At 37.6% G+C, this 24,159-nt stretch overlaps 1 protein-coding gene across 5 annotated transcripts in view; it reads left to right on the forward strand.

Moving 5' to 3' along the window:
* Positions 1-24,159, forward strand: part of FANCC (FA complementation group C) — a 280,802-nt gene that overhangs the window by 193,512 nt on the left and 63,131 nt on the right. For all 5 annotated transcript variants that reach the window (XM_040450237.1, XM_040450236.1, XM_040450240.1 and 2 more), the window contains 3 exons: positions 1,251-1,364; positions 2,250-2,314; positions 21,965-22,129. In XM_040450237.1, coding sequence (XP_040306171.1) covers positions 1,251-1,364; positions 2,250-2,314; positions 21,965-22,129 — 344 coding nt within the window. The remainder of the gene's footprint in view (positions 1-1,250; positions 1,365-2,249; positions 2,315-21,964; positions 22,130-24,159) is intronic.

Consider the following 24,159-nt stretch of genomic DNA (forward strand, 5'->3'; position numbering starts at 1 on the left):
GCACGTTTGTATTTTGTCTTATGAATTATCTGTTCATACTCATTTTTTATGTATGTTCTTAGTGTTTGTCATATGATATTTTGCACAAGAATTTGACTACTTATGGTTATATGTTATTGTTAAAATTCTTCCTAGGTTTTTGCTTATATTATTTTCTGAAGACACAAGATTTTATTTCTATTTAGAACAGCCAATGATTTGCACTCTTAATTTTCAGTTTACAAAGTTCTTCCCCATTCATTTAAAAAAAAAATTTTTTTTGATGTTTATTTATTTTAGAGACAGTGGGACACAGCATGAGCAGGGGAGGGGCAGAGAGAGAGGGAGACATAGAATCTGAAGCAGGCTCCAGGCTCTGAGCTGTCAGCACAGAGCCTGACGCGGGGCTCAAACTCACAAACCATGAGATCATGACCTGAGCCAGAGTCAGACCCTTAACCAGCTGAACCACCCAGGCACCCCTTACTTAATTTTTACATTGATCCCTTTAATTTACATTAAGTTCAGGTATATTTTAATGAATGACATAAGGTACAAATCTAATTTTTTAAAATATTTTTCCCAGAGCACCATTTATTAATTCATAACCTTTCCCTAGTAATTTGTGGTGTGTTCCTTGTCATGTGTTAAATTATTGTATCTACTTTGATAAAAATATTTTGCTGAGTTAAAAACAATAAAGATCACATTCTTCATATGGGTAAGCATTGTTCATTCATTATTTTTGCTTCACTGTTAACATTTGTTTAAAATGATCTATTTTGGGGACACCTGAGTGGCTCAGTTGGTTGATCATCCAACTCTTGATCTCTTGATCTTGAGCCCGTGTTGGACTCTGCCCTGAGCATGGAGCCTGCTTGAGGTTCTCCCTCTCCCTCTCTGGCTCTCCCTCTCTCTGGCTGTCTCTCTCTCTCCTTCCATCCCCCCCTCTCCTTCTCTCTTTCTCTCCCTCTTTCCCCACCCACCCCCAGATGTTCTCCCCCACCTGTGTGCTCTCTCTTGCTCTCTATAAAAATAAAGAGAAAAAATAGAATAGTAAAATAAATGACCTATTTTAATATGATAATTTTAAGGCCAACTTATTTCTTTATATCTTGAATCCACATGAACTGGGTATTTGGACAAACTAAGGTTATTCCTTTCATAGAGATCACCGCATTTACATAGGACATGGGTTCTAGGCATTATATGTAATAGGCACATGCCACTTGCACTCACTTTTAATAACTTTTTCTGTTCATTTTTTTAAGGGCTTGCTATCTCATGTACTGTCAGCATTCAAATTTGATACAAAAGAAGTTGGTCTTTTTATTCAAGGTCTTGGATATGCACCTGCAGATTACTATCCTGGTTTGCTTAAAAATGTGAGTATTTTTAATGTATTGAAATTTTTGTTGTTTAATGTACCATCAGCAAAAAGGGTAAATGGAAATATTTCACTCTTCCAGGAGAGATGTTTAACTTTTCTCTGTTTATCTCTTCTTACCTTGGGCAGACTTATAGCCATATAAGGAAGAAACCTGAGGCGGGAGATTCTGAGAAAAAAGAGGGAAACCAGGAGAGGTTATTCTAAATCACCCAACCCCTTTCTTCTCTTAACAGATCTCATTTATTCTCTCAAAGATTTTTGGAAGAAGAGATTTCCTTAAACAATGTAAACACACCCTTTTACTGTTGGACGCATTTTGTATTTAAAATTCCTGATAGGAATTTATGTTAAAGCAAAAAATTCAAAAAATGACAGTGTTGTAAATAGTGTTATATATTCTCATCTTATTATTAAAGCTATGTTTTCTTCTGCCTTGAATTTTAGCCAAATTCAAGAAATTTTAACTTATGATCTTAACATAACTCTTCTAAATAATGTTTGTTAACTTTTCTGGTCTTTTGGAAACTTTATACATAAATAGAATTTTTAAAAGATAAAGTACTAAATTAGGCAAGAAAAAATAAGCTAACTTTAATGTGGTTTTTTTTTAACAGGTTTGGTTTTCTTAGGAAATTAATGATCTATTGTTCATTTGCTTACATTGGAATGCAGAATAACAGACATTAAAAATAAAATCCAAGTTATTTGTAAATGTGACTTGGCACTGCTTTCTTTTCATTTTGACAAAGTAAAACAAGGAGAGGACGGGTAGGGGAGAGTAGGGAATCTCAACGGAAATATCACTCACACCAAGAAAAATAGAACTGATGTAATCCTGTTTTGCAGTGTGAGTTAGCCTGCAACTGATTTTGTTTTACAGATGGTTTTATCGTTAGTGTCTGAACTCCGAGAGAATCATCTTAATGGATTTAACACTCAAAGGCGGTAGGTGTTAAACTAAACATCCCCCTTCTCAAGTTTCAAAATGTATCAGTTTGGTTATGAGAGAAAAATTTTATAATTCTTAGGAAATTCATGTTCATAGTTACAGTTATATTCTGTGTGAAGAGATTATTTATACATGGCAAATTTGTGAATTTTATGAAACTTTCTTTTTAAATCACTATTCTTTCAGCTTTTTAGGGCAGTAAATCATGCAACGTCCCTTGTGACCCTGAGTAAAAATCCCTACACATACAGTAAGGGATACACAAACAAAGGAAGGACTCAGTTCAGAGAGTGTGTATGTGTTTGTGTTATACATACAGTATACATACACATACAAACAGTATTTCCAAGGCCACAGATAGTTGATGTGCATATATGACTTAATACAGCATCCTTTCTTAATAAAAACCCTCAAGATAGTTGGGATAGAAGGAACATACTTAAGCATCATAAAAGCCATTTATGAAAAGCTGACAGCTAATATCATCCTCAATGGGGAAAAACTGAGAGCTTTGCCCCTGAGATCAGGAACAGGACAGGGATATCCTCTCTCATCACTGTTGTTTACCAGAGTGTTGGAAGTCCTAACATCAGCAATCAGCCAACAAAATGAAATAAAAGGCATCAAAATTGGCAAAGAAGAAGTCAAACTTTCACTTTTCACATGACATGATACTCTACATAGAAAACCCGACAGACTCCACCAAAAGTCTGCTAGAACTGATACATGAATTCAGCAAAGTCACAGGGTACAAATTCAATGTACAGAAATCAATTGCATTTTTATACACCAATAATGAAGCAACAGAGAAATAAAGAAACTGATCCCATTTACAATTACACCAAGAACCATAAAATACCTAGGAATAAACCTAACCAAAGATGTAAAAGATCTGTATTCTGAAAACTACAGAAAGCTTATGAAGGAAACTGAAGAAGGCACAAATGGAATGTTTTTATTCCATTCTCATGGATTGGAAGAATAAATATTGTTAAAATGTCAATACTACCCAAAGCAATCTACACATTCAATGCAATCCCAATCAAAATTGCACCAGCATTTTTCTCAAAGCTAGAACAAACAACCCTAAAATTTGTATGGAACCACAAAAGATCCTGAAAAGCCAAAGTAATATTGAAAAAGAAAACCAAAGTGGGAGGCATCACAATCCCAGACGTTAGACTCTACTACAAAGCTGTAATCCTCAAGACAGTATGGTATTGGCACAAAAACAGACACATAGACCAATGGAATAGAATAGAGAACCCAGAATTGAGCCCACAAATGTATGGCCAACTAATCTTTGACAAAACAGGAAAGAATATCCAGTGAAAAGAAGACAGTCTCTTTAACAAATGGTGCTGGGAGAACTGGACAGCAACATGCAGAAGAATGAAACTAGACCAGTTTCTTATAGCGTACACAAAAATAAACTCAAAATGGATGAAGGACCTGAATGTGAGATAGAAAATCATGAAAATCCTAGAGGAGAAAGGCAACAACCTCTTTCACCTCAGCCGTAGCAATTTCTTTACTCGACACATCTCCAAAGGCAAGGGAATTAAAAGCAAAAATGAACTGTTGGGACCTCATCAAGATAAAAACCTTCTGCACTGCAAAGGAAACAATCAACAAAACTAAAAGGCAACCGATGGAGTGGGAAAAGATATTTACAAATGACATATTGGATAAAGGGCCAATATCCAAAATCTATAAAGAACTCACCAAACTCCACACCCGAAGAACAAATAATCCAGTGGAGAAATGGGCAGAAGACATGAATAGACACTTTTCCAGAGACTATATCCAGATGGCTAACAGGCACATGAAATGATGCGCAATGTCACTCATCAGCCAGGAAACAGAAATCAAAGCCACGCTGAGATATCACCTCACGCCTGCCAGAGTGGCTACAATGAACAAATCAGGAGACTGTAGATGCTGGTGATGATGCGGAGAAACGGGAACCCTCTTGCACTGTTGGTGGGAATGCAAACTGGTGCAGCCACTCTGGAAAACAGTGTGGAGGTTCTTCAAAAAATTAAAAATAGAACTACCCTGTGACCCAGCAATAGCACTGCTAGGAATTTACCCAAGGGATACAGGAGTGCTGATGCATAGGGGCACATGTACCCCAATGTTTATAGCAGCACTTTCAACAATAGCCAAATTATGGAAAGATCCTAAATGTCCATCAACTGACAAATGGATAAAGAAGATGTGGTTTATATATACAATGGAATACTACTTGGCAATGAGAAAAAATGAAATCTGGCCATTTGCAGCAATGTGGATGGAACTAGAGGGTATTATGCTAAGTGAAATAAGCCAGGCAGAGAAAGACAGACACCATATGTTTTCATTCATATGTGGATCTTGAGAAACTTAACAGAAGACCATGGGGGGAGGGGAAGGGAAAAAAAGTTACAAACAGAGGGAAGAAGGCAAGCCATAAGAGAATCATAAAACTGAGAACAAACTGAGGGTTGATAAGCGGTGGGGGAGAGGGGAAAGTGGGTGATGGGCACTGAGGAGGGCACTTGTTGGGATGAGCACTGGGTGTTGTATGGAAGCCAATTTGACAATAAATTATATTTAAAAAAAAGAAACATAATATTCCAAAATCTAGACTAAACAAATCAAATAGATTCAAACAAATTAAAAGGCAACTAATCACATTACAAAATGTTCTTCACTGTGTAAGAGAATTCAAAGTTGTCTTCATTGGTGAGCATTTCATTTTTAACGAATTATTAACTAAGAGAAGCTGGGAACAAGGGACTTTTGTCCTTTTTGTTTTTGTAAAGCTATTGCCAATTAAAGCTATATCACAAATTGTCTTTGCCTTCAGCTTATAGGATCCTTTGGATCTGAACTTTAAAGTAAACTATAAAACTCTTAAACAAAAACACTGGAGAAAATCTTAATGACATTAGGTTTGGCAGTGATTTTTTTTTTTTTTTTTGGATAATGACCCCATAAGCATAAGCAACCAAGAAAAAGTAGATAAATTGGACTTCATTAAAATTAAGAATTTTTATGAATTTACAGGATACTATCAAGAATGCAAAAAGGCAACCTAGTGAATGAGTGAAAACTTTTGTCATGTATCCAATAAAGGATTAAAATCTAGAGTATATAAAGAACTGAAACTCAACAATAACAAAAAGCTCAATTCAAAAATGGTCAATAATTTGACAATAAAATATATTATAAAAAGCAAAACAAAACAAAAACCCCAAATGGTCAGTAGAGTTGTTTAAACATGTCTCAAAAGATGATATAGAGCTGGCCAATAAGCACATGAAATAATGTTCAACATAACTAGTTATTAGGGAAATGCAAATCAAAGGCACAATGGGTACCACATCACATGTACCAGCGTGGTCTGTCATTTAAAAAACAAACAAACAAAAAAGAAAAATAATAAATGTTGGCAAGTAAGTTAAAAATGTAGAGCCCTGTGCATTGTTGGTGAGAATGTAACAAACTATAAAGATGATTCCTGAAAGAATAGTCTTGCTGATGGGAATGTAAAATGGTACAGCCACTGTGGAAAAGCTTGGCAGTTCCTCAAAAAATTAAACATAGACTTAAAATAAGACCCAACAATTCCACTCTTAGGCATATATTCAAAAGAAATGGAAGAAGGGACTTGAACAGATATCTCTCCGTACACCAGTGTTCATGGCACCATTATTCACAATAGCCAAAAGGTGGGAACACTTCAAGTTCCCATCAATGAAACATGAAGTGGAGAAACAAAACAAGGTATATAAGTACAATAGAAAATACTGTTCAGCTATAAAAGGGAATAAAATTTTTATATATGCAAGAATATGGATGGACATTGAAAACACCATGCTTAGTGAAATAAGCCAGACACAGAGGGGCAAATATTGTGTAATTCTATTTATATGAAGTACCTAGAAGAGGCAAACTCAATAGAGACAGAAAGCAGAACAGAGGTTATCAGGGGCTGGAAGGAATGGAGTTACTGTTTAATGGCTCTATAGTTTATGTTAAGGATACTGAAAAGCTTTGGGTATGGATTGTGGTGACAGGTACACAGCATGTGAGTGTATTTAATGGCACTGAATGGTTACCAAATACAAATGATTAAAATGATAACAATTATGTATGTTTTACTACAATCAAATAATTAAGCAAGAAAAAAACCCAAAAATGATACCAAGTATATCTCCCTCAAATGACTAAAATTGGGAACACTTACATCAATATGTGTTGGAGAAGATCTAGAACCACTGGATCTCTCATCTGCTGTCTGTGAGATCGTGAAGTGGTATGACCACTTGGTAAACAGTGTAGCAGTTTATTATAAAGTTAAATATACACTTGTCATATGACCCACCAACTCTGTTCTTGAGTATTTACTCACTACAAATGAAAACATAGGTGGTCACAAATATTGCTATACAAATATTTCTTTAAAAAAATTTTTTTTAATGTTTATTTATTTTTGAGGGAGCGAGAGAGAGTGCGAGCAGGGAAGGGGCAGAGAGAGAGGGAGACACAGAATCCCAAGCAGGCTCCAGGCTCTGAGCTGTCAGCACAGAGCCTGACACAGGGCTTGAACTCATGAACGGTGAGATCATGACCTGAGCCGAAGTCAGGCACTTAACCAACTGAGCCACTCAAGCACCCCTCTATACAAATGTTTGTATACAAATGTTCATACAAATATTAATTTTGTAATAGTTCAAAACCAGAAATGATCCAAAGGTCCACCTTAACTGGATGGATTAAACAAATAAGTATTGTCTGTTACCACCATTTAAAAAATGAAAAGGCAAGTCATAAACTGTGAGAAAATAATTTCAAATTATGCATCTGATAAAGGGTTCCTATCCGGAATATATGAAGAACTCAGTAATAAGACAACCCAGTTAAAACAATAGGAAGGGGCACCTGGGTGTCTCAGTCAGTTGAGCGTCTGACTTTGGCTCAGGTCAGGATCTCCCTGTTTGTGAGTTCAAGCCCCGCACTGGGCTCTGTGCTGACAACTCAGAGCCTGGAGCCTGCTTTAGATTCTGAGTCTCCCTCTTTCTCTGCCCCTCCCTGGCTCTCACTCTGCCTCTCTCTCTCTCTCTCTCAAAAATAAGTAAACATTAAAAAATTGTTTTAAATAGGCAAAAGATTGGAATACATGTCATCAGAAAATATGTACAAATGGCTACTAAGCATGTGAACACTTGTATACAGATATTCATATCATTATTCATAATAAACAAAAAGTGGAAGCAACCCAAATACCCATCAACTCATGAATAGATAAACAAAATATGTTATGTCCACACAGTAGAATACCATTCCTAAGTAAGAAAGGAACAATCTACTGATTCACACTGCAACATGTGTGAACCTCAAAACATTATGCTTAGTGAAAGAAGCCGGTCACAGAAGACCATATATTATATGATTTCATTTTTACCAAGTGTCCAGAATAGGCAAATCTATAGAGACAGAGTAGATTAGTTGTTGCCTGGGGCTAAAGATAGGAACAGAGATTTACTGCAGATGAGCCCAAAAGATCTTGAAGTGATGGAAAAGTCCTAAAAGTGGATCATTAGTGGTAATAGTTGTCCATATATAAATTATACCTAAAAAGTAATAAGAAGAATTCCAAGGGGGACATAGAAAACATTTACAGTCATTTGTTTACATGCCGGGTGCAGACTTTGATTTTACCTTGAGATGAATGTTGAATAATAGAAATTTATTAAGAGGGGTACCTAGGTGGCTCAGTCAGTTAAGCGTCTGACTTCGGCTTAGATCATGGTCTCACAAGTGGGTTTGAGCCCCATGTCAGGCTCTGCACTGACAGCTCAGAGCCTGGAGCCTGCTTTAGATTCTGTGTCTCCCTCTCTCTCTGTCCCTCCCCTGCTTGTGCTCTCTCTCTCTCTCTCAAAAATAAAATAAACATTGAAAAAAATAATTAAAAAATTGAAAAATTTTCTTTAAAAACAAATTTAGTAAGAGACTTAAAACATCAGTAAGAGGCAATGTGTATGTACTCTACACCATCCTCCCAAAATATGTCAAGTTGACGATTTTTTAAAAAACTCAACTAAGAACAAACAATAAAACAAAAACACTGTTAAGTGGAAAACATCAGCCACAGAATTGGGAGATAATTTGCAACCTGTAAAACAGATAAAGGATTAGTATACAAAGTATAATAATCCTCCTGCAAATCAGTCATAAAGAGGCAAACACTCCAGTATAGAGATAGACAAGAAGGATGCCTGAGTGGCTCAGTGAGTTAAGCATCTGACATGGTCATGATGTCACAGTTCGTGAGTTCGAGCCCTTCATCTCTGTGCTGACAGCTCAGAGCTTGGAGCCTGCTTTAAAAATTTTTTTTTAATGTTTATTTTTGACAGAGAGAGAGAGACAGAGCATGAGGGGGGAGGGGGAGACAGAGGGGAGACACAGAATCCAAAGCAGGCTCCAGGCTCTGAGCTGTCAGCACAGAGCCCCACATGGGGCCCAAACTCATGGACCGCGAGATCATGACCTGAGCCAAAGTCGGACGCTCAACCGACTGAGCCACCCAGGTGCCCCAATAAAAAAAATGTTTTTAAAGGAATGGACAAGAAATATAAGCAAGTTATTACCAAAAGAGGAAAACTAAACAAATAAACATTTAAAAAATTCAAGAGTGAGGTCAGCAAGACAGAATAGGAAGCTCCAGTCCTTGTTTCCCTATAGAAACACTGACTCAACAATAGTATATGACCCAAAGAGCCTTTATTTGAAAACTCCAGAAACCAATTAAGAAGTTATAATACTCCAGGCAAGCTCAAAGTCAAAAATGGCCATATTGAAATGGTAAGAAAGCCATTTTATACCAACCACTGTGGCCCTTCCCCTAAGCTGGCTCAGCTTGGTGGGACTGGGAGGAAAATTCTAGCTTTCAGCTTGTCCCTTGAGGGAGAAAGAAAAGAATGGAATATGTTCAATGTTCTTGCTTTTGGGGGGGCTGCCTGAGGGACTGCCTCAGGTAGCTTACCTGACTCTGACCACTGATGGGGAATGAGCAGACTTTCAATACCTGGAGAGCATGAATGTTAGAGAGCCCTACGCTGCTTTTTGTAGCCGCAGGGAGCTGGCAGTGCTGCAGATGGAGGTTGGTGTAAGGAGAAAACACCCAACTCACAGCTTCTGTCTGGGTGGGTTGGGGGGTGGGAAAGAAGAGTAGAATGTGTATCTAATGTTCCAGCTTCTGAAGGGGCTACCCTAGGGATTGGTTTTTGTCTCCCCTGACTTGAAGCAGCCCACTTTGAAGGTCAGAGGGGCTGCAGAGAACAAAAACTTAGTGGCTTGTTGTAGCACCAGAGAACCTGCAGTACCACAGACAAACACCAGAGGGAGGAAGAGATTGCAAACTCCTGAAAAACTGGCAAGCTCTCTGGGAAATTACATAAGCCCAGAGAAGACACATCCCCAGAAAAGATTCAAAGGACCCCCAGATTCTCTCACCAGGTTGATTAGTGAAAGTTCCCCTGTACAAAGCCAGTGCATAAAGACTAGAAGAAGTGGCTTTCTTCAATTGCATAAAACACAACAAAAAATAAGGCATACAAAGAAACAGGTAAACATGGCCCAAAGGAACAAAATTAATTTGCACAAACCTACCCTAAAGAAATGGAGAGCTATGAATAAACCACCTGACAATTAAAAATAATCGTCCTAAAGGAACTCAATGCACTACAGTAGAATACAGATAAACAACTAAATGAAATCAGAAAAATGTGTAAACAAAATGAGAATATCAACAGATACAAATTATTAAAAACAACCAAACAGATATTCTGGAGCTGAAGAAAAAAATAACTGAATTGAAAAATTCACTAGAGAGGTTCAACAATAGACTGATCAAGCAGTTAACTTGAAGACATGTCACTTGAAATTATCAAATCAAGGAATAAAAAGAAAAAAGAATGAAACGTTAATTAAACCATAGAGCTTATGAAACATCATCAAGTGAACCAATTGTATGTTTTGTGGGAGTCACAGAGGAAGTGAGAGAGAAAAAGACAGAGAACTATCAAATTTGAAGAAGGAATTAGACATCCAAATTCAAGAAGCTCAAACTCCCAACTAAAATAAACCCAAAAAGACCCATGGCAAGTTATGTTGTAATTAAACTGTCAAGAGACAGAGAATGTTGACAGTAGCAAGAATACAAGGAATGTAACACATATAAGGAAACTCCAGATTGTCAGTGGATTACTCAGCAGAAACATTAAGGCCAGAAGGGAGTGAGATGACATAGCAAAGTGCTAAAACAAAAACCTGCCAATCAAGATTATTATATGCTGCAAAGTATCCTTCACAAATGAAGGAGAGGGGTGCCTGGGTGGCTAAGTTGGTTGGGTGTCTGACTTCAGCCCAGGTCATGATCTCACAGTTTGTGGGTTTGAGCCCCGCATCAGGCTCTGTGCTGACAGCTAAGAGCCAGGAGCCTACTTGAAATTCTGTCTCTCCCTTTCTGCCCCTCCCGCTCTCACTCTATCTCTCTCTCTGTGTCTCAAAAATGAATAAACATTAAAAAACTTGAAAAAAAATAAAAGGAAAGTGGAAAATTCACAAATATGTGCAAATTATACAACACATTTTTGAACAATGAGTCAAAGAAGAAATCACAAGGGAAATTAGAAAATATGTTCAGACAAATGAAAACACAGTATACCAAAATGTATAAGATGAGGGAAAAGCAGTACTAAGAGGAAAGTACATAGCAGTAAACATCTTGTTTAAAAAAGATGATCTTGGGGCATCTGGGTGGCTCAGTTGGTTAAGCGCCTGACTTTGGCTCAGGTCATGATCTCAGGGTTTGTGAATTTGAGCCCCGCATCGGGCGGCTTCGGTTCCCCTGTCTTCCTCTCTCTCTGTCCCTCCCCCACTTGTGCGTGTGTCCTCTCTCTTTCTCTCTCTCTCTCTCTCTCTCTCTCTCTCTCTCTCTCTCTCTCTCTCAAAAATAAACGTTTAAAAAAATAAAAATAAAAGATCTCAAATCAGCAACCTAACTTTATACTTCAAGGAAGTAGAAAAAGGAGAATAAACTAAACCCACAGATAGCAAAAACAATGAAATAGTAAAGGTTACAGGAGAAATAAACTAAAGAGAGAATGGGAAAAAAACAAAGAATTCGATTTTTTAAAAGATCGAGAAAACTGTCAAACCCTTAACTAGACTAAGAAAATCAGCAAGAAGACTAAAATAACAAATATCAAATGAAAGAGAAGACATTACAACTCATTGCAGAAAAATAAAAAGAGACTACTATGAACAATTATATTGCAACAAATTGGATAATCTAGAAGAAATGGATAAATTTTTTATAAACATACAGCCTACCAAGAGTGACTCATAAATTTAAAAATCTGAACAGATCTACAACAGGAAGGAGAAAGCCCAGAAAAGCCCAGAACTGGATGGTTTCACTAGAGAATTCTACCAAATATTTAAAGAATTAATACCAGTCCTTCTCAAACTCTTTCAAGAAATTGAAGAGGAGGGAACACTTCAAAACTCATTTTATGAGGCCAGCATTACCCTGATACCAAAATCAGATAAATACACTACAAGAAAAAAAAAAACTGCAGCAATATTCCTGATGAATATTCATGTGTAAAAATCCTCAGCAATATACAAGTCAACCAAAGTCAGCAATTAGAAAGATTCTGCATCATGGTCAAGTGGGATTTATTCCTAGCATGCAAAGTTGGTTCAACATTCAAAAACCAATTGGTGTAATACACCATATTAACAGAATGATGGACAAAACCAAATGATAATTTCAATTAAAGCAGAAAAAACTATTTGATAAAATTCAACATCCTTTGATGATAAGAACATTCAGTAGAGTAGGAATACAGGGAACATACTTCGACAAAATAAAGACAATGTGTGAAAAGCCCACAGCTAACATCACACTTCATGGTGAAAGACTGAAATTTTTTCCTTCTAAAATCATGAACAAAGCAAGGATACCCTCTCTCACCACTTCTTTTTAACACAGTACTAGAAGCACTGGAGCCATTAGGCAAGACAAAGAAACAAAAGGCATCCAAATTTTAATTTTTTTTTTCAACGTTTATTTATTTTTGGGACAGAGAGAGACAGAGCATGAACGGGCGAGGGGCAGAGAGAGACGGAGACACAGAATCGGAAACAGGCTCCAGGCTCTGAGCCATCAGCCCAGAGCCCGACGCGGGGCTCAAACTCACGGACCGCGAGATCGTGACCTGGCTGAAGTCGGACGCTTAACCGACTGCGCCACCCAGGCGCCCCAAAAGGCATCCAAATTTTAAAGGACCGCTTATTCTGCTTATACATGATATGATGTTATATGCAGAAGACCCTAAAGATTCCACAGAAAAACTATTAAAACTAGTACATTAACTCAGTAAAGTTACAGGATACAAAATAAATACTCAAATATCAATTGTGTTTTATACACTAGCAGTGAGCAGTTTTACAAAGAGATTTTTTTTTATATAAAAAACCCATTTACAGTAGCATCAGAAAGAATAAAATGTTGAGGAATAAACTTAAGGAAATGAAAGACTTATATACCGGAAGCTACAAAATGTTGCTGAAAGAAATTAAACATGACACAAATACATAAGAGGCATTCCGTGTTGAGGGACTGGAAGACTTAATATTGTTAAAATGTCCATACTACCCCAAGCTGCCCATAGATACAATGCAGTCCTATTAAAATCCAAATGGCATTTTTCTTTTGCAGAAATAGATTTTTAAAAAAGTCCTAAAATTCATATAGAATCTCAGAAGACCCCAAATAGTCAACAACCTTGAAAAGAGAAACAAAACTAGAGGCCTCACCCTTCCTGATTTCAAAACATTTTACAAAGCTAGTCATTAAGCCACTTTGGTACTTATATAAAGCCAGACACAAAGACCCACAGAACAGAATAGCAAGGAAGTGGCAAAAAGATACCTGTAATGTCATCATTACATAAAGTTTTAAAACACTCAAAACAATACACACATATAAAGTAAAAGTGTTAAAACTAGACAGAAAGAGGGCGCCTGGGTGGCTAAGTCTGTTGAGTGACTCTTGATTTAAGCTCAGGTCATGATCTCATAGTTCCTGAGATCAAGCTCCACATCACGCTCTGAACTGACAGCTCAGAACCTGCTGGAGATTCATTCTCTCTCTCTCTCTCTCTCTCTCTCTCTCTCAAAAATAAATAAACATTAAAAAAAAAAAAAAAACTAGACAGAGAGGACTCCCATCGTTAGGGGAGTGCTAACTCCTGGGAAGGGGAAGAGAAAATGAGACAGGAGAGGGTGTTCCAACTGTAACTGAAACATTTTTATTTCTTTAAAACATCAACTAGAAATATCACTAAAATGTTAGCATTGTGAAATCATGGCAATGAGTGCATAGTTGATGTTATAGTAATTCCCTATGTTCTTCTATACATCATAATTTTATAATTAGACTTTTTAAAAATGAAAATACAGTGCTAGCTGGCAAAATACCAAAAATTAAAAGATAATATTCATAATAAAGGAATAATTTCCTGCCACAGGGTCTTATTTCCAAAATGGCAGTTGTAGTTCATGAAAAAAAATCATTTTTAATCAGCCTTAGATTGCTTAATATTGATTCCTCTCTGCACTCTGCAGTATTTTTTCTCCTTTACAGTGTCTTTCTGCACTGTACCCATTATTTGACTATACTGGTCTTTCAGATTCTTTCTTCAGAATGTGTACTTTTCATTTTCTCACCCTCAGGACAGAAGAGGACAGCAGTTCAGAAAGGCATCTAAACTCCATTGACCACAATTAGGAAAGCCTGCTGGAAACTATTAGCTAATATACTCTTTACATCTGAGAAATTTCCATCTGTGCCAGATTGGGTCATTTTGTGGGGCAGGTTAATTCCCGAGTTTATGATTGCTTCTTCAGTAAGGATGTATGTTTTAAAAAAAATAATATGCACATTCCCTGGCACAGAGCAGTTTTCTGAAGGATGCCCATGCTGGCACCCCAGCTGGCAGTAGCATCAAGGATAACATGGTGATTAATTTGGTAATAGTTTAAAAACATTTTTAGTCAAAGCAAATCATTGATGTAATTAGTAGAACTCTTAACTGAATTTACCAAGAATATGAGATGCATATGCTAGTAGAATGTCCTTTGGACACTGATACATCTGATACAGTCCTAATTTGCTCTTTTGAATGGTGTTTACTATGGAGTCTTAATTTTTAGAATTCAACAAGAAATTTTTACAGGTATTTTTTTGAATGTGTTGAATTTTTAGAGAAATTCAATTAAGTTCATTTATAATTATCAGAAGATTGAATTTAAAAAAGCAATTTGATGCTCAGCATTCTTTTTGAGTCTCTTTATGAGCGTTTAAAGTTCTACTTTTAAGACCTCAAGCCAGGAAGTTCTGTTCTCCATCCATAAAAGAACCTGGATCCCTTAAAGCTTATGTGAGACTCAGAACTCCACATCTACAGCTCTCTAGTGAATTATAAATCCAACCAAGTGTGTTCTCTTGTCTCAGTTAGAAACTGGTTAATGAAATCAGGTAGTGAAATGCCATCATGATAACATTTGAAAAAGCTGCCAAACATGCTGGAGCCATTATATTTGATGCTGTCATAAGTTATAATAATAACTAAAATATGCATCATAACAATATAAATTTGCTCTATATATATGAAGTTATCTGTGCATTTCTAAGATTTAAAAATCAAAAAAGTTGAATAAGAATATAGCATAGTGGGCAAACTACTTTCCAGTACACTTGAATGCAGATATTCCCATTATTTATGAAACTTGAATTTTATCATTACTTACCTTCTGCTTGGAAGACTTGAAATGTTCAAGTCGCCAAGGGCCTCTCAAACTTAAACACCATACAAACAATGCTATTCTGTTTTTATCTGTTGTTTTTTTTTTTAAAGAGGGCATCTGTACATTTTTTTCACTTTTTGCTACTTGAATGTTTCAAGTTCATTTCAAAAGACTCAAAAGTCTCTTAGAAAATATAAAAGTTAATCTCATAACTTTGATGCATAAAATGTCAGAGGAACAAAAAAAATAGGAAAATCTGTTTGGTTTCCTTTTGCATTCTTTTTTTTTTTAAAAAATTTTTTTTTCAACGTTTTTATTTATTTATGGGACAGACAGAGACAGAGCATGAACGGGGGAGGGGCAGAGAGAGAGGGAGACACAGAATCGGAAACAGGCTCCAGGCTCCGAGCCATCAGCCCAGAGCCTGACGCGGGGCTCAAACTCACGGACGGTGAGATCGTGACCTGGCTGAAGTCGGACGCTTAACCGACTGCGCCACCCAGGTGCCCCTCCTTTTGCATTCTTTTTAGACGCCTGATAAATGGCCTTGTCATAGCATTTTAAATAGAATTTCACTTGCCACCAACTAAAATCAACAATTCGATGACAGAATGTTTAAATTCTCTCCTGTTCTTTGCTATAAACCGTCTAGAAGGAATGACATTCTGGACTTTCTGAGCATCATCAGTTTATCTTGTAGTTAGTTCTGTGGTTTGCTGCAGATGGTTTGGAAACTTCAACATAGCCACATGAGAATGATGTTTCTAGCAGTATATGGTTACTGTTGAACCTTCTGCAGTTGAATTCTTGTGCAAAAATCATTTGGAAGTGTTGCTCTGGCAATTAATCAAGACATAATGCTTAGTGTACTCCAGTCTGGAAAGTGTTGCCTAATTCTAGTTGAAGTTGGATCTCCACACTCTGGCAAGCTCAAGACCAAAAGAGGGAGCCATGAAGGCTGTGAGCACCTTGAAGCCCTTCAGAACATTATCAGTTGACCTGCATTTAGGTAGGTCAACTGAAAAGCTACTGAAATTTATATGAAACTTTAGGGTTTTTTTTTAAAGTAGGCTCATGCCCAGCATGGAGCCTCATGCAGCGCTTGAACTCACGACCCTGAGATCAAAACCTGAGCGAGATCAAGAGTCAGATGCTTAACCAACTAAGCCACCGAAGCACCCCAAAAGACTTTAGAAATTTTCACAAAATTCTCTTGGACCTTTTCAGCCTGATTGGGAGATACAGTCTGCATCCCATAAATTTCAGTGCTTGATAAATGCCCTTGTTGCCAGGATTGTCTTTTCCATACACCTAGTAGCCAGTGATAGTCTCTGAGCCCTCTCTTCTAAGGTAATGAGAGAATGGTAAAAATTTTAACATAATGAGGGAAAAGTTGGACTTAACAGGTTCTTCCAGAGAGGATTGCTGAAGGGCAAGATCACCACCTCCCTGCTTCATTCAGAGTTCTAGATTTATTGAGTACATGTAACTATTTTTCCATTTCTCAGATACACATCAGGCCCTTAATACTCTATGCAAAATATTCTGCTAGATTCTGTGCAAAATATACATGAAAAACAGTCCACATTACAGACATACACACAACAACTCTTCCCTTCTCCAATCCCACCCAGTAAGTTCATAAATTCCAAAACTTTATGGTATTTACAACTCAAGCTAAATATGTCTTTTCATTAAACTTAGATAATGGACTCAAAAACACAATTATTTTTAAATCTAAAACCACCTTGGTGGTTAGAGAAAGACAGTAAATCATAGTGGAAGATACCTGTGGTTGAAGAGACCTCAGTCATTTAGGAAAGTGGTAAAGAACAAGAAGTGGATTTTGCAAAAGGTAATTATTTGAGGAGAAAAGACAAACTGTTTGCACATAAGAAATCATTAGTGTAGTTTGACAGAAAATTTATCTCTGAGAATTTTATTGTTGATTATCAAGAAAATATAGCTAAACTAAAACAAAAAAGACAAAACAAAAAATCTTAAACATAGTTCTATCATGTCTATTAAAGTATTCAGATTGTTACTGGAGATTGATAATCATCTAGTTCTCGGGACTGCTACTGAAGAAGTAGTGTGGAGCAATGTTTCTCAAATTACAGTAGGCATAAGAATCACCTGATGTTAAGATGTTAAGGAACAGATTTCTTGGCCCCATTCATAGGGGTGCTGTTGCTGGTGATTCTGAGGACCATATTTTGAGTAGCTCTAATGTAGAGAACTTGGCCAGATCCTAAAGATTAAAGTGCAAGAGAGTAAGATGAAAATGTAATATAAGAGACAAAATCAAGTGGTGAACTAAACTCATGCATGGCCTAGCATTCACTTTATCCTCCCAACTCTTAGCGTTGATGGAGAAATTTTAACAAATATATAATACTAATAAATAAGGGAGCATTTGATGACCCACAAGTTACAAGAAAGACTTCAAGTGGCAGGTTATGGGATATTTTTGAAGGAAAATATCACAGCCCAAAAAAGCTTGCAAGAGAAAACTACTGCAAAAGGTAAAAGTAACATTGGAGTGGATTCATGGAGCAGGAGGTACCTGGCAGCCGACAAGACCGCCTGTTGCACTGCCTCAATTTACAGAAGCAGCTAAGGGCTAGGCCCTCATGCAGTCCTTATCTGCTGCCTTCAAACAAGACACAACAGAAGTGTCCTGTTTCCAGCAGAAAGGAGGGAGAAGATTTGGAGGAGGAATGAGCATCAAATGGCTATTAATTCCCAGCCATTCTGGGGGTGCTCCAATGCCCAGAGTGCAATTTATTGGCAACCCCAACCAGGAATACATCCTGACCCTCTCCACAAGTACCAGAGGAGGCTGTGGTAAAAAGCAGTCATGGAGAGGCTAGTGGGAAATCCCAAATTCCAGAGAGGGGAAACAAAAATCCTTAGATATTGATGGAAAACCAACACCATAAGGAAAGATGAACTAAATGCCACAAAACAGAAGATACATTACCTAAGACAAGCAAGTGGTTTAAAGAAAACGGGGGAATGATAATTAATGTCTTAAAAATAATAAGAGAAACTGTCAAATCCTTGAAATAGAAATAAATTGGTTATGTTTTTAAAAGAGGGGACTCATAAACGAAAAAAAAAAGTAAAAGACTGAATAGGGGGGCGCCTGGGTGGCTCAGTCGGTTAAGTGTCCGACTTCAACTCAGGTCACGATCTCGCGGTCTGTGAGTTCAAGCCCCGCGTCAGGCTCTGGGCTGATGGCTCAGAGCCTGGAGCCTGCTTCCGATTCTGTGTCTCCCTCTCTCTCTGCCCCTCCCCCGTTCATGCTCTGTCTCTGTCTCAAAAATAAATAAACGTTAAAAAAAAAAAAAAAGAGTGAATAGGAAATACAGCTGAATAGTAAGTAATGACTTCAAAGATTGAGCCAAATAGTTCTCCTAGGATAAAGTACAAAAGGGCAGAGTAGTAAAAAGTAAGAAGGTGAGGGGTTGTTTTTGTTTTTCTTTTTCTTAATACAAGAGATCAGAAGGGGATGTCAGGGAAGATGATGGAGGAGGAAGTACCAGGAATCCATCCTTTACTTAGACAAAAATTTTACTGACAGACTGTGTCTGATGTAACTGTTCTGGAACTCTGAAGTCTGTTTGAAGGCTTACAGCTTTTGGGGGAAGGCTTGGCCAGTAAATTGTTCATTTCAGCTATTACCATGGTAGAGACTACCCATAACCAATCCCCTAGACCCGTGGTGGACAGTTGTACCTGCATTTCTAGACAGGCTTGCAGTAACCGGGGTGGACAGTGCTTGAGTTTTGATCTCGTATCAAAAGATAATACACACATATGAAGCAGCCATTATAATACTCCTGCCTTGTGGGGCAACTGTGTGGTTCAGTCAGTTAAGTGTCTGATTCTTGATTTCGTCTCAGGTCATGATCTCATGGTTTGTGAGTTTGAGCCATGTTGGGCTCCATGTTGACAGTGTGGAGACTGCTTGGGATTCTCTGTCTCTCCCTCTCTCCCTGCCCCTTCTGAACTCACTCTCGCATGCTCTCGCTCAAAAAAACTAAACTTAAAAAAAATTTTAATGTTCTTGTAAATTAATCAAGAGAGATTGGTCATGAAAAACTTAAAGGATTGGAAGATAAATTTGAAAAGTTCTTTTAAATCTAGAGTAAAAAGACCAAGAGATGAAAAATAAGAAAGAAAAGACTGCAAAGTGTCCAGGAAATTCAATATCCAGAATCATTGGAGTTCTCATAGAAAACAGATTGAAAAATGGATAGGAAATTGTCAAAGAAACAATCTAATAGAACTTTCCTTATTTAAGATCCACTGAGTGCTGACCACAATGAATAAAAATAAATCCATACCAAAACATATCAGTGTAAAATTTCAAAGAGGATTTCCAAAAGCCTCCAGGGAGTGAAAACAGGACTTATATAAAGGATGAAAATTCATAATAGCATGGAGCTTCTCAGAAACAACACTGGAGGAAGCTAGAAGGCATTAGAACCACACCCTCACAATTTTGTTGGAAAATTACAAGATTTCTATACTCAGCCAAAGTGTTAATCAAGTGTGAGAGTAAAATAAAGATATTTCCAGACATGCAAGGTCTCAAGTACTTTATCACTCATGTACCTTTTTCCACATAAGAAGAATGAACCAAGAAAGAAAAAGATATGGGGTTCAGGAGAGAAGTGAAGGAAATCCCCATGACAGAGGCCAAGATGTTAACTGTACAGAGGGAATAAAAAGCAATCTGCCTGGATTGGAACAGGTCAGAGGGTTCTAGGAAAAATTTCTTTAATATGATGAAAATGGTAGTATGTCAGATGTATTTGAATGTATTGCAAGGAGATTATGCACTTGGGTTGGAGTTTGGGGAAAAGTAAACTGGTAGTCTCTTGGAATGCAGTTAATATGCAAATACTCACACAGGGTCACTGATAGACATATGCATAGATACCACTGCAGCAGTGTTTTTAGTAATAAACTATAGCAGTAATAGTAACAGTAATTCTCAGCAGTAATATTGAAAAATTAGAAATAACGTAAATGCCTATAAATAGAGGCTTTGTTAAATCATAGAACACACATTTAAAAAAAATTTTTTTTTAAATTTTTTTTTAACGTTTATTTATTTTTGAGACAGAGAGAGACAGAGCATGAATGGGGGAGGGGCAGAGAGAGAGGGAGGCACAGAATCCGAAGCAGGCTCCAGGCTCTGAGCTGTCAGCACAGAGCCTGATGCGGGCTCAAACTCAGGAATCATGAGATCATGACCTAAGTTGGACATTTAAACTGAGCCATCCAGGCGCCCCTAGAACATACATTTTTTAATATGAGGCAGCAAGTAAAAAAAAAAAGTGAGGAACAGCTTTATGTTCTCTGCTATGGTTCCATTTGTGTTTCAAAAAGCACATGCTAAATTTCTAGATTTAAATATGAATATAGCTAGGAAAAGCTCTAATAGTGTACATCTCAAACTTTCATTTTATTGATCTCTAGTTGATTTATTCATGTAACATCTATTTCTTGAGCATATATGTGTATGTGTAAGGAATCATTTCCTGTATGCTAGAAACGGAGCAGAGATCAAAATAGAAAACGTATCTGTCCTTATAAAGCTGATATCCTAACAGTAAGAAACAGATGATGAACAATAAATAAATAAATACATTATAGGTCAGGTGATGAAAAGTACTCTGAAGAAAAGTAAAACAGGGTAAGTGAGATCAGAGATACACAGTGGGGTGAGATGGCATTTTCTCTGTTAAGCTCTGCTGTCCACTGGGGCTTCCTGGAGTTATGGACAAGTTCTGGAAATTTGCAGTGTTCAGTACTGTAAGCCACTAGCCTCATGTACCTGTTGAACATTTGTTAAGTGGCTGGTGCAACTGAGAACAGGAATTTTGAATTTTCTTTCATTTAAATTAAATTGCCACATGTAGCTGATTGCTACCATATTGGTAAGTACATTTAAATGGGATGGTCAGGGATGCCATCACATAAAGCAGCATTTGAGCTGAGATTGATATGGAATGAAGGAGCTAGCTAGCCATGAGTTCTGGGCAGAATGAACAACAGGACCCACCTGGAGTAGTTAGAGGCCTAGAGGACTGGAGTAGGATGAGCAAGGGAAAAAGTGGAAGGAGATGAAGCCAGAGAAACAGAAGGGGCCCTGTCATGGAAGGCGTCAGCAGCCAGTATAAGACTTTGCTAGTTCTCTGAGGTGGGAAGCCATTGCAAAGCTTTGAGCAGACAAGTGAAGTGATCTGAATTTTTAAAGAGTTGCTGGAATTGTTTTAATGATAAACAGTGGGAGTGAAGACAGAAGCAGGGAGAACTTAGAAGGCTCCTACGGTAACCTAGGCTGGAGGTGATGGTGAATTAGGGGGTAGTAAAGCACATGTAGGGAAGTTGTCAGATAAATTGATGGTATTTACTGTTGGATTAGGTAAGGGGCATGAGAAAGGGGGGAGTCAAGGATGGCCTTCAAAGCCTGAGGAAATGAGATTGTCAGGACTGGGGAAAGAATGTTTGGGGAAGGAATTCAAGAGTTCTGTTTTGGGCATGGTAAATTGGAGGTGCCTCTAGATAGTTATGCCAAAGTCTTGAGAATAAGTGGTGTTAAAATGGGACTAAAGGATTTCTTCTAGAGAATGGAGTAAGAGAAGAATTCATAGATGGTGTTAGGGTAGCCCCCTTTATGTGAGGGACAAAGCAAGTAACTTGTCAGTCTTAGCATGAAGATTTTCTAAGATTTGGATAATTATTTGTTATTCATTCCATAGAATGGCTCCTGAAAAGATAAGGTTCCTGTCGCGAGTTTGTGTACCACTTGTAACTCTGCCAGATATCCAACCACTGGTGGAGGCTCTGCTCACCTACCATGGACATGAACCTCAGGAAGTGCTCTGGCCTGAATTCTTTGATGCTGTGAATGAGGCCTTCTTGCTGTAAGTGATACCATTTACTCTCTCATCCAGCATTGTTTTTCCTTTTCTTAGAATACTTCAGCATAGGGGCGCCTGGGTGGCGCAGTCGGTTAAGCGTCCGACTTCAGCCAGGTCACGATCTCACGGTCTGTGAGTTCTAGCCCCGCGTCAGGCTCTGGGCTGATGGCTCAGAGCCTGGAGCCTGTTTCCGATTCTGTGTCTCCCTCTTTCTCTGCCCCTCCCCCGTTCATGCTCTGTCTCTCTCTGTCCCAAAAATAAATAAACGTTGAAAAAAAAAACTTAAAAAAAAAAAAAAGAATACTTCAGCATATTGGAAATGCGGTTTTCAAACTTTGGTTCCAGTACCACTCTATGATCATAGAGATTATTGAGGATTCCAGTGAGTTCTTTTTTTAAAAAATGTGCATTGTATTTATCAATATTTTATCATATTTGAAAATAAAACGATATTCTAAAAGTATTCATTTTCAAATAATAAATTGATTACATGTTCACATAAATAGCTTATTTTTATTAAAAAGTGATCTTTTCCAAGAAAATATGTATACCAGAAGCAGCATTATTTTACATTTTTGCAAATCTCTTTATTGTCTTATGGAAGACAGCTGGGCTCTCATACATGTTTCTGTGTGCAGCCTGGTACAGCCTGGTATGTTGTTTCCATTGAAGTGTAGAAAATTCAGCCTCATAGAGATATATTGGAACAGACAGGAATACTGCAGTAGCCATCTCAGATAATTATAGATTTTCAAAATGTTTTGAAAATGGTAGTGTTGTAAGGTTAGTTGCTACGCTGAATCTGAAATTATAACAATGAGCTTTTCATACTGTTACATTGAAACCCATTGGATGTCTGTGGTATACTTTTAAAAGCTCTTTTGCCCAAGCAGGATCTTGTAGCCTTATGCATGGTTCATTTGGAAAATACTGGTTTATTAAGTTATGTAGACCTTTTCAACCTTGACATATTTCATTTTATAGTATCAAAACTTACATTCATTCTTGTCAGCACCAAGCCCATCAGAAATGTCTTCAGGTGTTGGGGAGCTGTCAAGCTCCCACTTACAGGAGTGAATTTTCCAGGATTCAAAGTCTGCTTAAACACTCACATTTATCATTGGCTACAAAATACTGTCATTTGTTTTCCTTGAAGTACAAGGGTGATTTCACTAATTTTTGAGAAAATGTGTGCCAAATACTCAACTCTGAGCAGCCACTGTTTGCCATTCTTCCATGTAAATTTCCATGACAAAAAGGTGGCCAGTTGATCTTGCAGCTCTTACACTTGCAAGTGCTTTTCCTCAGGACAACCACCCGGATTTGTCATGCAGCAGAAGGGCATTATGGATGCTTTCCTTTTCACCACACACAATGTTTTTTTTAATCAAAAGTATTCGCCAGTGTACAATTCAGTAAGATTAATATTTTACGCTGCTTCATCAAACACATTTTTGTGTGAAACCGGCAGTGTTACTACTGTACACAGAGTGAAGAACACGGTGACCGTTTCCCTGCTTGACTTGTGCTGGGCACAGTGGTTTTGCTCACTAGTGCTGCTGCACTTCGAGTGCAAATGTCAACACGGCTGTCCCAGGAAAAACCTTGAGCTTCGGAATAGTTATTCAACACGTTGATATTTCTCTACGACATGTGCGTACTGCCCAGTTCCCTTAACAGAACTCCTGTTGACACCTGTTGTTGTTGATACCAGATGAATACGAGCAACACAACAAGTTCATCCACCTCTAGAGATTCAGTTTTAAGGCAGCAGTGTAATCCTCTTGATGAAATATTAATGTATTACATCTATGTTTGAATTATTTTATTCCTTTTTGTTTAGACTCTGAATGATTGGTCTCAAATTGGTGCCACAGTTAACTAGTACTACAACAGTAATTTGGAAACATTCTGTTGAATATGGCACAATGAGGTAAATTATTAACATCTCTGAAGCCAGGGGAAAAATCGCTTTCCTCATATTTGCTTTCATTTATAGTTTAGTCCAGTTCCTTTGGAGTAGTTGTCTCCCT

This window comes from Herpailurus yagouaroundi, unplaced genomic scaffold (assembly GCF_014898765.1).
Source record: "Herpailurus yagouaroundi ecotype Mexico unplaced genomic scaffold, PumYag 201, whole genome shotgun sequence".
Taxonomy (NCBI): Eukaryota; Metazoa; Chordata; class Mammalia; order Carnivora; family Felidae; genus Herpailurus; species Herpailurus yagouaroundi.